This window comes from Megascapheus bottae, chromosome 25 (assembly GCF_031878675.1).
Source record: "Megascapheus bottae isolate mThoBot1 chromosome 25, mThoBot2.hap1, whole genome shotgun sequence".
NCBI classification, from domain to species: domain Eukaryota; kingdom Metazoa; phylum Chordata; class Mammalia; order Rodentia; family Geomyidae; genus Megascapheus; species Megascapheus bottae.
The window spans coordinates 14,588,116-14,609,352 of NC_143533.1; the positions used below are offsets into that span (position 1 = coordinate 14,588,116).

General features: G+C 42.4%; 2 protein-coding genes across 2 annotated transcripts in view; one reads left to right on the forward strand and one right to left on the reverse strand.

Moving 5' to 3' along the window:
• The first annotated feature begins 1,448 nt into the window (after window positions 1-1,448).
• On the forward strand, window positions 1,449-16,072 carry Mns1 (meiosis specific nuclear structural 1). The gene is made up of 10 exons (XM_090358349.1): window positions 1,449-1,535; window positions 2,281-2,508; window positions 4,899-5,026; window positions 8,165-8,267; window positions 9,018-9,247; window positions 9,958-10,174; window positions 10,774-10,881; window positions 11,318-11,575; window positions 14,013-14,138; window positions 15,833-16,072. The coding sequence occupies exons 1-10, from the start codon at window positions 1,491-1,493 to the stop codon at window positions 15,923-15,925; spliced, it is 1,536 nt and encodes a 511-aa protein (XP_090214475.1). The 5' UTR covers window positions 1,449-1,490; the 3' UTR covers window positions 15,926-16,072.
• Window positions 16,073-16,247: 175 nt separating this feature from the next.
• Tex9 (testis expressed 9) overlaps window positions 16,248-21,237 on the reverse strand; it is a 33,930-nt gene continuing 28,940 nt past the window's right edge. The window contains exons 13-15 of the mRNA XM_090358350.1: window positions 20,132-20,266; window positions 16,923-17,057; window positions 16,248-16,442 (exon numbers count right to left, since the gene is read on the reverse strand). Coding sequence (XP_090214476.1) covers window positions 16,365-16,442; window positions 16,923-17,057; window positions 20,132-20,266 — 348 coding nt within the window. The 3' untranslated portion in view covers window positions 16,248-16,364. The remainder of the gene's footprint in view (window positions 16,443-16,922; window positions 17,058-20,131; window positions 20,267-21,237) is intronic.

Sequence of the window (21,237 nt, forward strand, 5' to 3'; positions counted from 1 at the left end):
CCAAGAAGAATACCAACTCTACCTGGTTAGAATCCTGTTGAGATGCTAGCTTTCCTCACTCTTGGATTTGCACCCATTTGATCCATGTTATACCTGTCCCTTAGAAATTCACCTTCTGGGGCCAGGAGTTTGGCCTACTGGTCGAGTGCTTGCCTAGCATATATGAAATCCCAGGTTTGATTCCTCAGTACCACATACATAGAAAAAAGCCAGAAGTGGTGCTGAGCCTCAAGTGGTAGACCTCTAGCCTTGAGAAAGCCCAAGAACAATGATCAGGCCCTGAGCCTAAGCCCAGGACTGGGAAAAAAAAAAAAAATCACCTTCTGCTTCTCAGGCTCCATAGCTTCCTGCCTGATTTTATCCCTTTACTATATTTCTGTGACCTTTCCCTTACCTTACAATAGACTTTACTTCTGAATTACCCTTCTCTCAACTTACTCCATCTCAAATGTATATTCACTCATTCAATGTGGACATGTTAAGCTTTATTATGTGGAGAATTCCAGGCTTAACAAATAACTGGTGAATTCTGATCCTTAATGTATTTAAACTGTGGCTTACATTGTATAGTATGCTGAAATATTAGTTACATGTTTTTAAGAAACAAATGGTATTGATATATTTAAGTGCTTGATAAAATGCTAATCATATTGATGAGTTGAGGTACTTTGAATTAATGAGGTGTCTTTAAGTTACAAATATTTCCTAGCCAAAAAAAAAAATAGGTGTGATTTAGATGTCTATTGTGTAAGTAATATGATGTCAAATTCAACAAAACTTATTTACCCTTTCAGGTTTTTTTTGTTTGTTTGTTTTTTCCACTCCTAGTGCTTGCATTCGGGGCATGGGTGCTGTCCCTGAGCCTCTTTGTGCTCAAGGCTACCTCTCTACCACTTGAGCCACAGTGCCACTTCCAGCTTTCTCTGAGCAGTTTATTGTAGTTAAGGCTCACAGACTTTCCTGTCTAGGCTGGCTTTGAACCAAAATCCTCAGCTCTATCCTCCTCAGTAGCTAGGAGTTTAGACAGGAGCCACCGGCGCCCAACTTAGTGAGACTCTGGCTGTTGTTGTCTTTTCCAGTCCTGGGCCTTGAACTCAGGACCGGAGCACTGTCCTTGGGCTTTCTCAAGGCCAGAGCTCTACCACTGGAGCCACAGCACCACTTCCGGGCTTTTCTATGTATGTGGTACGGAGGAATCGAACTCAGTGTTTCGTGCATGCTAGGCAAGCCCTTTACCACTGGGCCAAACCCCGGGCCCGTCCGGGAGACTCTGGGTGGGGTTCAGGTGGCACGCCGGGCCCTCCCCGGGCCACCGAGGGAACTTCCCGCCTGTCCAGCCCAGACCTGTGGAAGTGGAGCTCCGCCAGGCTCCAAGGCTGCTCAATCCCGATTGGACGTTGCGTCGTCCAATAGGAGACCGTGTTCTTCACGGGTGCCGTTGCCTGGACACCGCGTAAACATTGGAGGTGGAAGCGCGGTCGGAGGCAGCAATGGTGGACCAAGTCCAGTCCGGGACTGTTTCTCCACCCAGGATGGTGAGCTGGGGCCGGGACTGCAAACCGTTCGCCCGCCTCTAAATGCGATTGGACTTGCCTGAGCTGAGATTTAAGCGGGAAACGAGTTTTCCTGAGGCCCACGGCGCTGCTGGTTTGGGGGCGCAGTGTTGGTTTCTAGTCCATCCCACTCTTTAATGGGTCCTGTGGGAACCCGTGCCCAAAAGAGTGGAAATCAAAGCCCAGGAGAACATTATCCTATGAGCTCATTCATTTATGCTAGGAAACCTAACCAGCCTCCTGAGTGTGAGGGCGGGAAGGGGAGGGAGGAGCAGAGGCGCATCTCCTGTCCTAAAAGGCTGGGTCTGCACTGATCTGCCTTTGAGAACTACTACTGCTGACGACCAGGTGCTAAACCTGTGGGTTAGACTTGACTTTGTGTGTTTGTGTGAAATGGGTTTGAACTCGAGTCCTCGGTAAGCTGGTGCACTACCATTTGAGCCACTGTACCTTAATTTTACTTTTCATGTCTCATCTATAAGATAGGGAGTTTTATTATCTATTTAACTGATACATTAATATACTGATATTTTATTAGACATAGTCTGGATTTAGCCCAAGACCATTACTATTGCCTACTTTTGTATCATTTGATATAGGAACTTGCACGTGTGCATGTGCCTCTGTGTGTGTGTGTGTGTGTGAGAGAGAGAGAGGGGAGGGGGAGAGGGAGAGAGAAGGAAACCTTGTCATACTGGAGTATACTTATGTTTGTTTCCCATTCTAGGTCCCACAAGAGCACAAAAGAACTTTGAGTTTTAGTGAAAAGCACCAGAAATTAGTAGATGAGAATTACTCTAGAATGTTGAATGTTGAAGCCCTAAAATTAATAGAGACTCGAACCAGGGACCAGAAGGTGCAGAATGATGATGATAATCGAATCAGGCACAAGAGATTCCTTCGAGGTTTGCAGAAAGAACAGTTTGAATTGGATATGGAAGAAGCCATCCAAAAAGTACGTTTTAGTTTTCATTATATTTCCTTCATTTATTTGTATATTGAAAAAATTGAAAAATAACTGCTAATGGTGGAATTAAGTAGAGAGAGAACAGTTTTAGCTTAGGGATGACAGGATAGTGGCCCAGAACAGGCTTTGGAGCTACTTGGCTGTCTTTGAATTGATTACTGCTAGCTCTTTTCTTAGCTGTAGAATCTGGGCTAAGTTGCTTTTACTTTTTATGCTTCATCTATAACACTAGTTGTCTGGTAGGCAAGTAGACTTTTTTTTTTGCCAGTCCTGAGCTTGAACTCAGCACCTGAGCACCATCCTTGGGCTTTCTTAAGGCTAGAGCTCTACCACTTGAGCCACAGCACCACTTCTGGCTTTTTCTATGTATGTGATACCAAGGAATAGAACCCTGATCTTTGTGCATGCCAGGAAACCACTCTGCCACTAGGCCAAACTTCCAGCCCTTGATTTTTTTTTGTTAGTCCTGGGACTAGAATTAGTCAGAGCCTAGATGCTGCCCCTTAGTGTTTTTCCTCAAGGCTAATGAGGAAAAACAGCTCCACAGCTCCACTTCCACCAAAGGCACTAAACTGAAGATAAGAATCTCAAGAACTGGGGCCGGGAGTTTGGCCTAGTGGTTAAAGTGCTTGCCTAGCATGCATGAAGACCCGGGTTCGATTCCTCGGTACCACATACATAGAAAAAAGCCGGAAGTGGTGCTGAGGCTCAAGTGGTAGAGCTCTAGCCTTGAGAAAGCCCAAGGACAGTGCTCAGGCCCTGAGCCCAAGCCCAGGACTGGCAAAAAAAAAAAAAAAAAAAAAAGAATCAAGAACTTTCCTTGTCTGGCTTCAAACTGCCATCCTCAGGTCTCAGCCTTCTGAGTAGTTAGGATTACCCATATAGCATTTAGATTTGTTTAAACATAAATATGAATTCATTATTCATCTCCACAGTTTTCACTGAATAAGAACAATCATATTGTTTTATATATATATATATATTTCTGAGGACAAAAATTTAAGGATGCCTTTTTTCTACTTTCTGAAGTAAAACATGTTACCACGATTAAATAATAGAACATGAATGTTTATGTATTAAGCATGGGTTTATGCTTTTTTTGATTTTTGAAATACTGTCTTGAAGAATGTAGGCACTGGGTATTTATGTATAGTTCTTGAAATAGAGTTTAAAAGGAAAACATTATGTGAGATTCATTGAAAAAAAATGTTTTTTTTTTTGGTCAGTCCTGGGGCTTGAACTCAGGGCCTGGGTACTGTCCTTGGGCTCTCTCAAGCCTAGCACATTACCAATGAGCCACAGTAGCACTTCTGACTTTTCCTGTGTATATGGCTTCATACATGCTAGGCAAGCACTATACCACTAGTCCACACTCCCAACCCCCTCCCCCCAAAAAACGAGTTTTTATGTGAGAAAAGTGTTCTTACATTTCTTATCTGAATATACTTGTACATCCAGCACTGTAGGATGGGGTGGCTTTCAAATGGTATCCATCCCTGTGTTCCTCACATTCGTAGAGCTTAGACGTGACCTTTGAATTCTGAGCAAGCAAATCCTGGAGATTTAATTTTTCCTGTTTTTTTTTTTTTTTTTGGCCAGTCTTAGGGCTTGGACTCAGGCTGTTCTTGGGCTTTCTCAAGGCTAGTGCTCTACCACTTGAGCCACAGCACCACTTCCAGCTTTTTTTGTGTATGTGGTACTGAGAAATTGAACCCAGGGCTTCATGCGTGCTAGGTAAGCACTACTACTAGACCACACTCCTGGTCCAGGATACCACATTTTCTTGATCCACTCATCTATTGTATGGCATCTGGGCTGTTTCTATACCTTTGCTATTGTGACTAGTGGGGCAATGAACATGGATGTGGAAGTATCTGTACTGTATCCTGATTTGTAATGTAGATGCCCAAGAGTGAAAAAGAAAAGAGAGTAAGGGAGAGTGCCCCTTTCACTTAGAGTGGTTTTCTATTGAAAATAAGTGCTGGGGCCAGGAGCGTAGCCTAGTGGTTGAATGTTTGCCTAGCATGCATAAAGCCCTGGGTTTGATTCCTTGGTATCACATACGCAGAAAAAGCCAGAAGTGGAGTTGTAGCTTGAGTGGTAGAGTGCTAGCCTTGAGCAAAAAGTGTCTAAGGACAGTGTCCAGGTCCTGAGCTCAAGCCCCATGACTGGTAAAAAAAAATAAATAAAAATCAGTGTCTTGATGGCTTAATATAACTGGCATTTATTGTCTCACAGTTTTTGCAGGTCAGAAAAATCTAAGCATAATGTATGTAGTTAGAGTCTTGGACTCTATCTCCCAAAGCTGAGATCAAGGTATTGGCTGGAATGCATTCTGCTCTGATGTTAGAGGACAAACATTTCCCATTTTTATCCAGGCAGAAGAAAACCGAAGAATGCGGGAACTGCATCTTGAACAAGAAGAGAAACTGGCTCGAGAATTGGCAAAACTGAAACATGAGAGTTTAAAAGATGAGAAAATGCGGCAGCAAGTAAGAGAGAACAGGTATCTTGGTTTCCATTAATTCTGAATGCCTTGTTCTTACTACGAAACTTTCATGGGTTTCTTTCTTTTCATTATTTTTGTGCCATACCAGGGCTTGAACTTAGAGCCTTATGCTCTCAGCTTCCTTGTTCATGGCTAGTGCTCTACCACTTAAGCCATGGACCCATCTGGCATTTTTTGCTAGTTAAATGGAGATGGAATCTCACAGCTGTGTCTGCCTGGGCCGGGTTTGAAATACAATCCTCAGCTTTCTGACTCCTGAGTAGCTAGGATTACAGGTGTCAGCCACTGGCACTTACTATTTCACTTAGTATTTTGCTTAGAATATTGTACTAAGTCCAAAAATATTAATTTGAGGAAACAAATTGCATTGCTGGAAAGTAAATGTAAACATTTACAGTTAAAACAAAACATCAGACCATCTGCCCTTCCCTTAAAGTACAAACTAGACTTGTAGAATCCTAGAATTGATTTCCTAATGCAGTGGCAAAAAAAAAAAAAAAAAGAATAGTACAGGAACCCTTCTGAGCCTCAGTAGTTTCTTTTTTTTTTTTTTTTCTTTGTCAGTCCTGGGCTTGAGCTCAGGGCCTGAGCACTGTCCTTGGATTTTCTCAAGGCTAGAGCTCTACCACTTGAGCCTCAGCACCACTTCTGGCTTTTTTCTATGTATGTGGTACTGAGGAATCGAACCCGGGTCTTCATGCATGCTAGGCAAGCACTTTAACCACTAGGCCAAACTCCCAGCCCTTTTCCTTTGTTTTTTGACAGTCTTGGGGCTTGAACTTAGGGCCTGGGCACTGTCCTTAGATACTTTTTGCTCAAGGCTAGCACTCTGCCACTTAAGCCACAGCACCACTTCCAGCTTTTTCTGAGTATGTGGTGCCAAGGAATCAAACCCACGGCTTCATGCATGCTAGGCAAGCACTCTACCACTAGGTTATGCTCTTGGCCTTCTTCTTTTTTTTTTTTTTGGAACTCAGGGGCTGAGCACTGTCCTTGGGCTTTCTCAAGTGGTCTGCCACTTAAGCCACAGGGCCACTTCTGGCTTTTTCTGTGTATATGGTACTGAGGCAAGCACTCTACCACCAGGCCAAACTCCAGGCTTCAAAATAGCTCTATCCTTTCTTTTTTTTTTCCTCGTCAGTCAAGGGACTTGAACTTTGAGCCTAGGCAATGTCCCTGAGCTCTTCAGCTCAAGGCTGCCGCTATATGACTTGAGCCATAGCGCTACTTCCTGAGCCTCAGTAGTTTTGAGTTTTGTAATTTATTCAACCAGTTAACCAGTCTGATCCTTATTTTAAGAAGTTAAAATTACCCTTAAAATCTGGATATTATCTCAGGCTATGTCTTTGGATTCCATTTTCCAATCAGTTTGCTATCACTCTTGGCTTTTTTTTTGGCCAGTCTTGGGGCTTGAACTCCTGGCCTGAGCATTGTCTTGGGCTTTGTCAAGGCTAGAGCTCTACCCCTTGAGCCACAGCACCACTTCTGGCTTTTTCTATGTATGTGATACTGAGGAATCAGACCCTGATCTTTGTGCATGCTAGGCAAGCACTCTACCACTAGGCCAAACTCCTGGCCCACTCCAGGCTTTTTAACATCTGAGGATGAAATAAATATTTTCTCATGTCTTTGTCTAATTCATTGATAGAATTAAACAGAATACCCAATGCTATCACTTGCATTGCTTGCTCAGTTTTCATGCTACAGAATTGCAGGTGTGAGCTACTGTCCCTAGCTGAGCTTTCTGCTCTAGCACTGCAGACTAAGTGACTGCAATACACATTTTAAGATCAGAACACCTGGAAATTATGTAAAAGTAAGAACTAGGAGTGGAAGGAAAACAGAACGGGAGCCTGTCGTTAGAGCTACATTTCCCCTGGCAATTTCTGTTGAGTCTGGGGAATGGCTAAGAAAACAGGGAGCAAAGGAGAACATGGCCACTGAGTACACAAGAGTGCTCAGTTCACCAAGCCACCAAACAGTGCATGTGGTCCTCCAGGAAGAACGAGTATGGGCATCTACACTGCTAGACACGGATGAATAGATGCATACTAAACTGTAACTGTAAAGTATCCACAGCAATGCATGCAAATGAGTCTCACGGCCTGTGGTGGAAAGTTCTGGCTGATGTATCGTTTTAGTGATGTTAGAAGAGGTTAAAGTGGATGATGCTGAAGTATCATTGGCCAGGGACTTTTCCAAAAGCGATAAATGATGTAAAAGCCTCAGGCTACCGCATGATATATTATGAGGACTTCTCTAGAGCTGAGCCTCATCAAATCTGAAATTCACAAATGAAAAAAAAAAAGCCATAAAAGTAATAAAACAGAACTGGGTTCCTGTGACTCACATCTAATTACTTAGGAAGCTGAGTTTGGTTCAAAGCTAGCCTGGGCAGGAATCTCCAACGAGACTCTTATCTCCAGGGCAGAAGTGATGCTGTGGCTCAAGTGGTAGAGAACTTACCTTGAGCAAAAAGAAGCTCAGGGACAGGGCTGGGAGTTTTGCCTAGTAGGTAGAGTGCTAGCCTAGCATGCACAAAAACCCAGGTTGGATTCCTCAGTATCAAATACATAGAAAAAGCCAAAAGTGGTGCTGAGGCTCAAGTGGTAGAGCTCTACCCTTGAGAAAGCCCAAGGACAGTGCTCAGGCCCTGAGTTCAAGGCCCAGGACTGGCAAAAAAAAAAAAAAAAAAAAAGCTTAGGGACAGTGCCCAGGCCCAGAGTTCAAGGCCCCAGTCCCAGCAGAAAAAAATAAAAATTAAATTTAAAAAAGCAACCCTTCTATGATATACAAACATACAAACCCTTAGCCTAATTTTGATTATGTTCTAAAAACTAAGTGCCAGTGATTGTATATAGGAGATTCCCTTCTTGAATACTTGTTTGTTAAACACGTCATTTGAAATACGATGTAAAAATCATGTTAATAAATTATTTAATAAAAAAAGCAACCCTTAAGCAGACAGCTTATGGTATACCACAGGACCCCTGAAACATAATGAACTTTCTTCTCTGTGGATCTAAATGGTACTGGTTGTATACTGTCTTTGAGAAAATAAAAATTATTGTCAACTTTTTAGGAGGCTTAATTCTCTTGTCCCTCACATTTAAATTCACATTTTTCCCCCCTCAGTCTTGAGCTCAGAGAACTGGAGAAGAAATTAAAAGCGGCTTATATGAATAAAGAAAGGGCAGCCCAGATTGTGGAGAGGGACGCCATAAAATATGAGCAAATGGTAATGCGATTTCAGCCATTACATTCTTTTTATCTTTGCAACTTCCTTTTTTGAGAACTGTTAAATACTTGTACACTTTTTAGATCTTTATCACACATCATCAGTGATTGCCTGTGAACCTTGTTCACCTTAATGTCAGAGCCTCCAGGCCCCAGGTAACTCCCAGACTGCGCTATGCTGACTTCTTACTCCTTAACAAACCAATATAAGATATAAATAAGAGGCATGATAACAGTACTTTAGAATAATATGATATTTTTAATTTTGTAGGCAAGGCCTGGGGCTTGAACTCAGAGCCTAGTTATCTCTTAGCTTTCACACTCAAGGCTGGGGCTCTCCCGCTTGAGCCACAGCTCCATTTCCAGCTTTTTGTTGATTAATTAGGGATAAAGAGTTTCATGGGCTTCCCTGCCTACACTGGCTTTGAACTGCACTCCTCAGATTTCAGCCTCTTGGGTATCTAGGATTGACTTTAAATTGTAAAATACTGGAGTTTCAATGTTACTAATTTGAACTTGGACTTGATCTCCCTTCTGGTATGATGGTATCCTGAGAGAACTTCTGGATTACAGCACAGCTCCAAGGGTTCGATTTCTCACCTGTTCCTTTAGATCAGGCATTTGATCTTATAGCCAGAGGAAAGCATTTTTTGTCTTATCACAGACTCTGATCTCTTCAGATGCAACTCTGTAAAAGTATAACTCTGTACTCAAGTTTGCAATGGAAAAATGCCTTTTGCTTAAACACCAGAAACGTGATGCTGATATACACAGAACCATGAAGGAGGAACACGAGCGGGCAATGGCTGAGGAAAGCGCCGCCCAAGACAGACGGAACAAAGAAAAGGCTCAGTACCACTTTGACCTGGAGAAGCAGCTGGAAGAACAGGAAAGAAGAAAGCAAGGCGATTACGAGCAGTTGCTGAAGGAGAAACTCATGATCGATGAGATCATGAGGAAGATCTATGAAGAAGATGAAATGTAAGTTCTTCCCGTGTCTGACCCCAGCTTGGTCTTGGGTGTGTCGTAAAGGTCAGTGTGTGGTGGGCGCACACACATGCCAGACATGTGCATGCATGCTGAGACCAGCTCCCCCTCTTCCTCCCATATGATAATCAGTACATGTTGTTAAGTGACTGATTTGGTTTTACTAAGTGTGCCCTTATTGCAGGCCAGAGGACAGGTCTTCTGTGAACTTCTCTTGAGATACTTGGAGTGTAGAAAGGTTTATGTCATGGTCTTGTGGTCTTTCTGTAATGAGGCTTAAACTTCAGCAGGTTAGAATAGAGGCCTAGTAGGATTTTCCCTGAGAAAACCCAGGGCTCGAATGATATAGAGCAGCACTATTCAAAATTAAGGCTAATTGCTTTAATAAGTTTATCAGTTTGAAAGGTGTTTTCCTCTGGTATTATTGTTGAAGATTATTTTTCTACTTTATTATTACCATAACTATGAAATTGTAACCCCTTTATTTATTTTTTTGGTGCCAGTCCTGGGGTTTGAGCTTAGGGCCTGAGCACTGTCCTTGGGCTTTCTCAAGGCTAGAGCTCTACCACTTCAGCCACAGCACCACTTCTGGCTTTTTCAGTGTATGTGGTACCGAGGAATCGAACCCAGGTCTTTGTGCATGCTAGGCAAGCATTCTTGCCACTAGGCCAAACTCCCAGCCCCTCCCCCCTTTATTTTTTAAGGGAAAAACAACACAAGTTAGAAAAAGCGAATGCAACCCGGAAGTACTTTGAAGAGCTTAAGAAACAGCAGACTCTCTGGAGAAATAAGAAACGTGAAGAGATGGAAGAAGAAAACAGAAAAATCATAGAATTCGCTGAGATACAGCAGCAAAGAGAACAAGAACGAACTGCAAAAGTTCAAGCCTATGAGGAGAGAAGGCTACAGCTTCAGAAACAGGTATTAACCAATTCTGCCTGTTTTAAGATAACCAATTCTAGCTACGCAGTCTGAGATCTGAGAATTGCAGTTTGAAGCCAGCCTGGGAAAGAAAGTCCATGAGATTCAATCAACAAAAAGCTGGAAGTAGGGCTAGGAGTTTGGCCTAGTGGTAGAGTGCTTGCCTAGCATGCAGGAAGACTGGAGTTCGATTCCTTGATACCACATACATAGAAAAAAGCTGGAAGTGGTGCTGAGGCCCAAGTGGTAGAGCTCTAGCCCTGAGAAAGCCCAAGGACAGTGCTCAGGCCCTGAGTTCAAGCCCCATGACTGACAAAAAAAGAGGAAAGAAAGAAAGAAAGAAAGAAAGAAAGAAAGAAAGAAAGAAAGAAAGAAAGAAAAAAAAAAGCTGGAAGTGGTGCTGTGGCTCAAATGGTAAGAGAGTGCTAGCCTTGATCAAAAGAAGCTTACAGACAGTACTCAGGCCATATGCTCAAACTCCAGGATTGGCACATACATACACACACACACACACACACACACACCACAAAGAATAAAATCTAGGAGTGTTGAAATTCTGAACTAGCTCTAGAATTTAGTTGTATATATTTTTTTAATAGGCAGCTAAGAACTTGGAAGAAACGTTGCAACAACGAGGCAATTTGGAACAAGTGCGTCAAGAGCTGTATGAGGAAGAGTGGGCTGCGATGTGTGTGAAGCAGCTCAAAGTAAGTGTCAGAGATTGGGGGATGAGGACCAGAGACAAGGGTGCAAGTTTGAGCTAGACTCCGGTAGCTCACCCTGTAATGTAGCTACTAAGGAGGCTAAAATCTGAGAATTGAGGTTCAAAGTCTGGACAGGAAAGCCCTTGAGACGGTTATCTCCACCAGAAGACCTGCAAATAGACCTCTGCCTCAAGTAGTAGAGCACTATTTTTGAGCAAGAAGCTCAGGGATGGCACCCACTCCCTAAGTCCCAGTACAGGCACTAAAATAAGTGTAATGTACTATGAACCTAGTACCTAAAAAAGAAAACTTAAGCTCTTCCTGCCTTGCCTCCTGAATGCCAGGATTATAGGCATGCACTACCACACCCAGCTTCTCCTTTTCTTCCTTTATCCATACAATGCAAGGAAATGGTAATTCAATTAACTTTTTTCTTTAGGAGGAAGCAGAAAATAAACTGAGAAAGCAAAAAGAGTTGAAACAAGATTTTGAAGACCAAATGGCACTGAAAGAACTTGTACTACAAGCCGCAAAAGAGGAAGAAGAGCTCTTCAGAAAAGCCACGCTGGCGAAGCTGGCTGAGGATGATCGCATAGAACTAATGAATGCTCAGAAGCAGAGGATGAAGCAGCTGGAACACAAGCGGGCGGTGGAGAAACTGATTGAGGAGCGGCACAACCAGTTCCTTGCAGACAAGGTCAGGGGTTGGGGTGGGTGGTTACCTTTGAACTACAGCCAGTAGCGCTGTTTACTCACCTAGTACTACATGCCACACTGAGAGAGATTTATCTCTCACCTCCACAGAAGGCTATGATTCATAGGAACTACTATTAATTCCATCTTTAACGAATGGGTAGTATGAGTATCCTAGGCAGTGAGTAGTTATACAAATAGATGTTGAAGGGGCCAGGAGTTTGGCCTAGTGGTTAAAGTGCTTGCCTAGCATGCATGAAGACCTGGGTTCGATTCCTCAGTACCACATACATAGAAAAAAGCTGGAAGTGGTGCTGAGGCTCAAGTGGTAGAGCTCTAGCCTTGAGAAAGTCCAAGGACAGTGCTCAGGCCCTGAGCTCAAGCCCAGGACTGGCAAAAAAAAAAAAAAAAAAACAGATGTTGAAGAAGGGGTGTTTTGTCCATGGTAAGTGTGAGGCAAAAAGGGCAGATTTCTTGTTGGGAATGTAGATTTAGAAGCTGACAGGGAACTAGGCTTTGGAATTTGACATGTTGATTGATGGACAGGTTTCAGTTTCATTGATAAAGGGGAGAACTCCTTCCATTAGAAAGAGAGCAGGCAGCCATGCTTGAAGAACCAAATGAGATGGGGCAGAATCACTGTCACCAGCCCCATCACCTTGCAGCCACTCCTGCAACTCTCTTCCTCTTATTTTTTTCACCAATCACCAACACCCATTCTACTCAGAGCTCTCTTAAATCCAGGTCCACTCTTTACAACTTTGTTAGCATTGGCTTAAAGCAGCCGTGTAACTTGGGCTGAGAATGTGGCTCAGTGGTAGAGTGCTTGCCTAGTATATAGAAAAAGCCTAAAGTGGCTCAAGTGGTATAGAGTGAGCACAAAGAAGCTCAGGGATAGTGCGCCAGCCCCCTGAGTTCAAGCCCCAGGACTGGCAAAAAAAAAAAAAGGGTGCCTGAAACTCACACTCCTGGAAGCTGTACACTCCTGCTGTGGGAACCTTAGAATTGTGGTCTCAAAGAACAGATGAAGTAGAACAACTGCAGGGAAGATGTTGTTACCTTGCTTCATCTTAGAGATCACCAGGAGCAACTTAACCCTTGATTTTAGAATCACTGGTGAGCAACACCATGTTTTTCTCATTGATAACCCATCTACACTGGTGAAGAAAAATACTCACATGAAGAGTTCTGGTTTTAAGAGGCACAGGAGATGGCTGTTGCCTCTGTTTTTCCAACAACTTGGTGGGGTTTTTGGCTCCTCAAAAAGTCAGCTTGTGAACAGTTGTTGACTGACAAGGGACAGACAGAAGGAATCCGGGGGACTGCGTGTGAGGACTGCCAGGGGGACTTCAGCTCCTTTGGGGAAGCAACTCATTGGTAGTTCGGTGGAGTGCCCTGTGTCCTTCCCTGTATAAGAGGCTTGTCTGGCTACAATCCCAAGCCCCTCTAAGTCCTAAAACCTTAGGCTAAATCCTGACAGTTTGACGAGGTTAACTACAAGTGTTGAGATTCTTTTGTGAGAAATTTGGGTTCTTATGCTACAACTTTTGCTTGTGTTTGAGACTATTTACCCTTTGGAGGGCTCTGTCTTTTGTTATCTCACCACCTGGCATGTGGTGAGCATTCAATACGTACTTGAATTGATTAGGAACTCACTCCTTTGAATGTTTTCTTCAGTACAAAGTTACTTTCCTAATGTAAGGTCTGCCGAAAGGAAACTCCATGTAGTTCAGAAGAGGGTTTATTGTGTGAGGAAAGAGCAGACTCCTACCACCCAAGATGGAGTCGGGCGAGCAAGAGGGCTTAGGGCAGGAAGGTGAGAGATTATATAGGGGGAGAGGTATAGACACCTTGGAAGTGGATGTGATCTTGGGGGATGGGGAAATACCTCAGTAGGGACCTCCCATTGCCCCCAGGCATGCCAGTTGCCAGGGTTACAGGTGCTGGGCAGGAATTTCCAGGGTGCAGGGGGAGAGCGCCAAGGGAAGAAGTCATTTCTTCCAGTCGGACCTAACACCTAAAATTACATTTGTGTAATCTAGGTAAGCTCTTTACCACTAAGCCACATTCCCAGTCCCCTCAACATTGTTTATATATGAATATAAAATGTATGTACATGCAGCACAATGTGCAGAGACATACACATTTATCTTTTGAACCATCAACTTTTAACATCTTTTTTTTCCAATCCTGAGGCATGAAATCAGGGTCTGGGCACTGTCCTTGAGCTTTCTCCAAGCTACCATTCTACCACTTGAGCCACAGCACCACTTCTGGCTTTTTTTCCCCCTGTGTATGTGATACCAAGGAATCAAACTTAAGGCTTTGTGCATGCTTGGCAAGCACTCTACCACTAAGCCACACTCCAGGCCCCTACATTTGTAAAACTTGAAAAGTGGTCAGTGGCTCTCGTGACAGCTGACACATATGTTTCTCTGCAGCAACGTGAAGTGGAGGAGTGGCAGCAGCAGCAGCAGAAGGAAGGCCGCATCAATGCCATCATTGAAGAAGAAAGGCAGAAACTTCTCAAAGAGCATGCTACCAAGTTACTGGGCTATCTCCCTAAGGTTAGTGAGTTAGCTAGACGTGCGATCTTCGGGACAGCTATCAGGGAAGTAAACATGGCCAACAAGGGTGTGAGTGTCACCTTCTGGTGGCTCTGTCTGCAGCAGCAGCAGGTCCTCATCAGGTGCTGAGCCACCCTCAGTCCCTTTAAATAAACATCTCCCTAGTGGAACTTCTTGCTGCAGGCCCACCGTTAGACATCGTCACGAGCAACATTTCTTGCATCTGTATTTGGAGGTTCTCTTTTTTTTCCTGTCAGCACAGGAGATGTAAAAACACACCATGCTAGAACATTTGAAGTGCTCCACCTAGAAGCACCATGATCAGTGACACTAGGGCCAGGTATAGGCCAGAACTGAGTGAGGCACACCTGCTCTGGAGTAACGGGGTACTAGGTAGTCACAGTTGTTTAAGAAGAAAACTCCAGGGGCCAGGAGTTTGGCCTAATGGTAGAGTGCTTGCCTAGCATGCACAAAAACCTGGGTTCAATTCCTTAGTACGACATACATAGAAAAAAGCCTGAAGTGGTGCTGTGACTCAAGTGACAGAGCACTAGGCCTTAAAAAAAAGCCCAAGGACAATGCTTAGGCCCTGAGTTTAAGCCCCAGGACTAGAAAAAAAAAAAAAAGAAACCTCCAGAAAATGGACTTTTCATATATACTTGAGACCCACTATAACTATTTAAAATGAATTTCACATGAGACACTGGTGGTTCATGCCTGTAATCCTAGCTACACAGGAACCTGAGATCTGAGGATCATCATCTGAATTCAGCCTGGTCAGTACAGTCCCTGGGGACTCTCTATCTCCAATTAGCCACTAGAAAATTTGAAGTGGAGCTATGGCTCAAAGTGGTAGAGCACTGGACTCAAGTAAAAGAGCTCAGGGGACAGTGCCCACCAGGCCCCATGACCAACAAAAAAATTTTTTTAAGTTTCATATACCACCACACATCTAGATATTTAAATAAATTAGCATAAAGAACAGACATGTCATAGTTGTTAGAATTAAGTGTGTATTTTGGCTTCCTAGCACTGGAGTGTTAAGAGTATTTATTGCCTGGCCACAGACATATATAATACAAAGCAGTGTACAATAAAATCCACATGTGATAGGTTAGAAGAGCTTTCTTGTGCACAATGTTTTCATGGAGGAAATAACTGGGAAGAAAGAAAAGGACCTAACAAACTTACAAGTCTCCAAATGACCTTGAGCTTTCAGGGCCCAGTGGCCTCAAATGACCTAGGTTATCCATTAAGTCTTTTAGGCTGCAAGGTAAGTAAATGCTTGTTTGAGTCTTTTGCCGTATACTGTATGAACAAATTAAAAACAGGTTCTTTGAAACGTTTCACTCCCTGCCAGGAGTGTGGAATGTTCAAAGATCAGCCTCTTCTCCTGGCCTCTCAGCACGTGGCACAACTGTTCTAACAAAAAGGCTTGAGTACATTATTTTTGCTTCAGACAACTGAGGTATGGGTATGAAGTGGAAAAACACTAAGCACTATGACAAATATCTACCCTGGAGCTGTTCAGTCAGGAAACCGAGTTAGCCAAAGAGTATATCATACATGTAGCAAGTCATAATTTTTGGAAAATAAAGCAATCCTATTGAATAAATGGCATGTTAACTTTACTAGCATGTTAGACATTTAAGTAAAATGTTTTTGCATTTGAAAGTAACGTATTTTTCTTGTAGGGAGTATTTAAAGAAGAGGATGATCTCGACCTGTTTGGTGAAGAGTTCAGGAAAACGTATAAGAAAATGAGTAAATTTGGTGAAGCAAACTGAAGCCTGCCTAATTTGGTTAAAAAACAAGTGCAGTCCTGTGTGCTACCATTAGGTGTCAGCTTAGGCATGTGCTATAGTTCAATAATAGGCGGATCCATTGTGTACCTTGTTCTATTTCCTAATTCATAAACAAGTGTGAGATAAAAATTGAAGTTTGTTTGGAAAGTTACTTTGCTGTTTTTATACTGATAAACCTGAAGATCTGGATTCTAATCTATAGACAGTAGAGTTATTGTTTCTTCCTCTTCCAGAATATACAGTATTTTCAAGTGTAGTTTATAAGAAAGATTCAACGAATTCTTGCTTTTTTACAATATATTTCTTTTTATTAATAATTACTATCACCGTAACAGAGCAATTTTGTTTCTCTACCTCCAAATAAAGATGATTCAAATCCCAATATAGCTTAAATACGTCACATACCCTAATTGGAGGTCACTTAAGAATTTCCCCATTCAAGTGCCTTCATAAATTCCTCTTCAGTGAAAGATAACATCTTGGCAGCTTCAATATGCATCTGGTATAATATGAAGAGTGAAAGAAATATGTAGACAGTGGCAAAATCCAAGTTCATTGTGGGAACATTCTAATATTTGAACTGGTTTGAAATGGTAAATACATTTAAAGACTAGCCTAGATTAAGGACTAGCCTAAAGGAGTTCTTGTCCAAAGCGGTACTGACTTAGTCTACTGTTGAAATAGTGGTTTAGTATTCCAGTGTCTGGCTTGGGTAAAAAGGACTGAAAAGGAAAATAATCCCCATAGTAGACAACCTGTACACAATGCAGAGGGAGGGGACCCTCCCCCTTACCTCATAGGGGCCCAGTTTCCCACATTTAAGTAACTTCTCCATTCCACTATAAATACAATGTTTCACAACACAAAATTTTGTAAGATTTTCCGAGTAAAAGTCATATTCAAGGCTCAGGCCCTGGGCTCAAAAAAAAAAGTAGTCACATTTAAAAATATGATTCAACTTTCATTTTATGATACTTACCTTCTGTCTTTTTAAAACATCAATTAATTTTAGTTGTTTCTTAAATCCTATCATTAATTCTCCTTTTTGTTTTTCTAGCTTCTTGTTTTCTGATTTTAATACTTCAATTTTTTTGAGTTCTTCATTTGCTACATCCTATAAAGGAAAAAAAAATCACATCTTAACTGAAATATAGGTTCCTGTGCATAAAAATTTCTTTTGAAGCCAGGCATTGGTGGCTCATGCTTATAATTCTAGCTGTTCAGGGGGCTGAGAAATGAGGGTCGTGGTTCAAAGCCAGCCCGGGCACTAAAATCCATGAGACTCTTCTTTCCAATTAACCATCAAAAAACTGGAAGGGTTGCTGTGGCTCAAAGTGGTAGAGCACTTGCTTTGAGCTGAAGAGCTCAGGGGCAGAGCCCAGGCCCAGAGTTCAAGCCCTGCAATCAACCTGCCTCTCCCCCAAAAAACAAACTTCTTTACATTAGTAAACTATGTATGATAGCCTTTTTGTATGAACGCTAGTACCTAGATTTGAACTCAGGACCTCAAGCTTTTACTTGGCTTTCCTATTATTCACAGCTGGTGCTCTACCACTTTTGCCATGCCTTCAGCCAGCTTTTTGCTGGTTAATTGTAGGATTACAAGTGTGAGCCACCAGTGCCTAGCTTTTAATCATGGTGAGATCTCTACCATTTAAAAAGATGCTTTTAAAAAATTCCATTCTGGGGCTGGGCGTTGGCTTAGTGGTAGAGTGCTTGTCTAGCATACATGAAGACCTGGGTTCAATTCCTCAGTACCACATACATAGAAAAAAAGCCAGAAGTGGGTGCTGTGGCTCAAGTGGTAGACTGCTAGCCTTGAGAAAGCCCAAGGCCAGTGCTCAGGCCCTGAGTTCAAGGCCCAAGACTGGCAAAAAAAAAATTCATTCTGATTCTAATAATCAAATAACTTGCATTAGACTAATTTCATAAACTTTGGGTCCAAATTTAAAATCTATTTGACATAGATGCCTTATTGATATTATTGATACTAAGCAGAATCTGGAAGTACTATCAAGATCCTTGCAAAAACTAAGGCATGTTAGTTGTGATCCACAACTAGCTTTTTCCTGGGGATACTCTTCTCTTCCGACCTCAGCAGACAACAACAGTCCTCTCACATGGCTCAAACCCTGCATGCATGTCACAGGCATCTGCATAAATAGCACCAAGAGCTTGAGATGGTCAACTGAGGAGAGAATTTATACACTGTTAAAACCTTTACAACAAATGGTGTAAGAAAAACTACAGTTATTTACACACAAAAGACAAACTAGACTCTTACCCTATATAAAAATCTTCATGTAAAACCAGGACTCCAGTTTCTCAGGAAATTAAGAGCAGGAATTGACAAATAAGATTGTATCAAATTAAAAAGCTTATATACAGAAAGGGAAACAATTGCCAGAATGAGGAGAAAACCCACAGAACAGGGGGACATCTCTGCCAGCTGTTCACATCAGATAAAATGATTTATATCCAGATAGACTAAGAGCTCAAAAAATTCACAGCAAAAGGACATTCTAATTTTATATAGACAAACTGAACAATTTCCAGAAGACACAAATAGCCAATAAATAGAGAAAGGCAACATCCAAGAAACTTAGCTATAAAAAGGAAATGCACAGGCCAGGACTGTAGCCTAGTGGTAGAATGCTTGCTTAACATGCATGAAGCCCTGGGTTCCATTCCCCAGTACCACACAGAAAAAGCTAGAAGTAGTGCTGGGGCTCAAGTGATGCAACATTAGCCTTGAGGAAGCCCGAAGACAGTGCTCAGGCCAAGTTCAAGCCCCAGGACAAAAGGAAAACGGCAAAAGGGGGTGGGGGGAGGGAAAAATGTAAACTGGTGCAATCGCAAAGGAAATCACTATTGGCAGCTCCAAGGCTGGCCTACAAACTGCATTTTAGCAAAAACCCTCGAGGGATTCTGCCCCAGGCTCAAGTTGAGGACAACAGCCCTGGAAAGCAGACCTTCATTCCAATTACTAGGAACCTGAGGTTTGCAGACACAGCAGACTTGAGATTTACATAACACTTTTTTTTCTTTTACGTGCTATCCAGCGTTCAGCCACCAAGTGTCCAGCATCCCTACAGGCAGCGATCTTTTGAATGAAAGGAATGAATGATTCCTTCATCCCCTCAAATCTAAATACAGATTTACATGGCTTGAGTAATAAAGGGAAAAAGAAAAACACAGCATATGCTGCTCTTCCTGTGAGTTTCTAAACAAAGTTAAAGGATACAATGTTAACATGTTAGAAATGTACAAAATGTCTTAACAAAAATGTCTTTTGAAAAGAAAAATGTTTATCATGTCATGAACTATTATTATTTTGGCCAGTCCTGGGACTTGAGCTCAGGACCTGAACACTGTTCTTGGGCTTTCCTCAGTCTAGAGCTCTACCACTTGAGCCACAGCACCACTTCCAGCTTTGTCTATGTATGTGGTACCAAGGAATCGAACCTGGGTCTTCGTGCATGCTAGGCAAGCACTTTACCACTAGGCCAAACTCCCAGCCCATGAACTATTTTTTTTTTTTTTTTGTGGGTCACAGGACTTGAACTCAGCCTTGGCACAATCCCTGAGCTCTTCAGCTCAAGGCTACTGCTATCCTACCCTTGGGCCAAGCCCCACTTCCCATTTTCTAGAGGTTAATTAGAGATAAGCGTCACAGGTTCTCGGGCTGGGAGTTTGGCCTAGTGGTAGAGTGCTTGCCTAGCATGCATGAAGACCCAGGTTTGATTCCTAGGTACCACATATATAGAAAAAGCTGCAAGTTTGGGCACCAAGACATGAGAAAGGGTATCGATGTATGTAAAGTAATGCACCTTTCTATCTGGTGAATATAATGTAACCCTTCTATTAATTACAATAAAATATGAAAAAAATCTAAAAAAAAAGAAAAAGCTGGAAGTGGTGATGTGGCTCAAATGGAAGGGCTCTAGCCTTGAGAAAGCCAAAGGACAGTGCTTAGGGCCCTGAGTTCAGTCCCCAGGAATGGCAAAAAAAAAAAAAGAGTCTCAGGTTCTTTTGTGCTGTGGGGGGGGGTGTCTTTTGATCCTCAGATCTCAGCCTCCTGAGTAGCTAGGATTACAGGCATGAGCCACCACACCTGGCTCCATGAACTATTTTTGATTCTTACACAAAAGAGGTTACCAATGGTGAGCATTATCCAAGTCTGCACACCTTGTGATTTTGCCTTAATTTACTCAGCTCCAGTTTATACTTCTCCACGTCTTCCAGGGCTCTATTCAAGCGAACCTCTGTGGCACTTTGACTGGCAGCAGCCTGTTTTTGTAGTCGCTTTTTATTTTCTAAATCCTATCGAATTAAAAAAGAAAATAAGCAATATTTCAATATTCCAAGTTCCTTTCTCTTTTTCTTTTTTGCCAGTCCTGGGGCTTGAACTCAAGAACCAGACACTATCCTTGAGCTTTCTCAAGACTAGCACTTTACCATTTGAGCTATAGCATCACTTCTGGATTTTTCTGTGTATGTGATACCAAGGAACCCGAACCCAGGGTTTCATGCATGCTAGGCAAGCATTATACCATTAGGACACATTCCCAGCCCATATTTTACATTTCTATAATCTTTAGTTTCTCTCAAATTTTATACATACACACACACATACACACACACACCACGGGGGGGGGGGAGAGAAAGAGAGAGACGCACACATACTCAGGAAATTCTTGTCCCAGATTTAAAAAAAAAAATAGTTTTGTTTTTGTTTTTGTTTTTCCCTCAATGCTAGTGCTCTACTACTACTTGAGCTGCAGCTCTGGGTTTTTGTTGTTGTTGTTGGTTGTGGGGCCTGAACTCTAGGCCTGGGCACTGTCCCTGAGCTCTTCAGCTCAAGGCTAGCACTCTAGCACAGCACCATGTCCTGCTTTTGTTTTTTTGGATGGTCAACTGCAGATAAAGAGAATCACTGTCTTGCTTGCCTGGGATGCCTTTGAACCTTGATCCTCAGGTATCAGCCTCCTGAGTAGCTACGGTTGTAACATGAGCCCCACCAGCGCCTGATCCACTGGTTTTGATATCACCTACGACATAAGGTCTGCTACCCAGCCATATACAAAGCAGGTTCCCAGTCAATACTGTGTGGATATGAAATCCATTTAAAAATACAATTGTGTGTGTTCTCTATTTTTTTTCTGACTGTATTCCTACATTGTCTGCAGATTTACATGGCTTGAGTAATTAAGGGAAAAAGAAAACAAAACAACAAAACACATGCTGTTCTTCCTGTGCGTTTCTAAACAAATCAAGCTGTGCATGGACGCCAT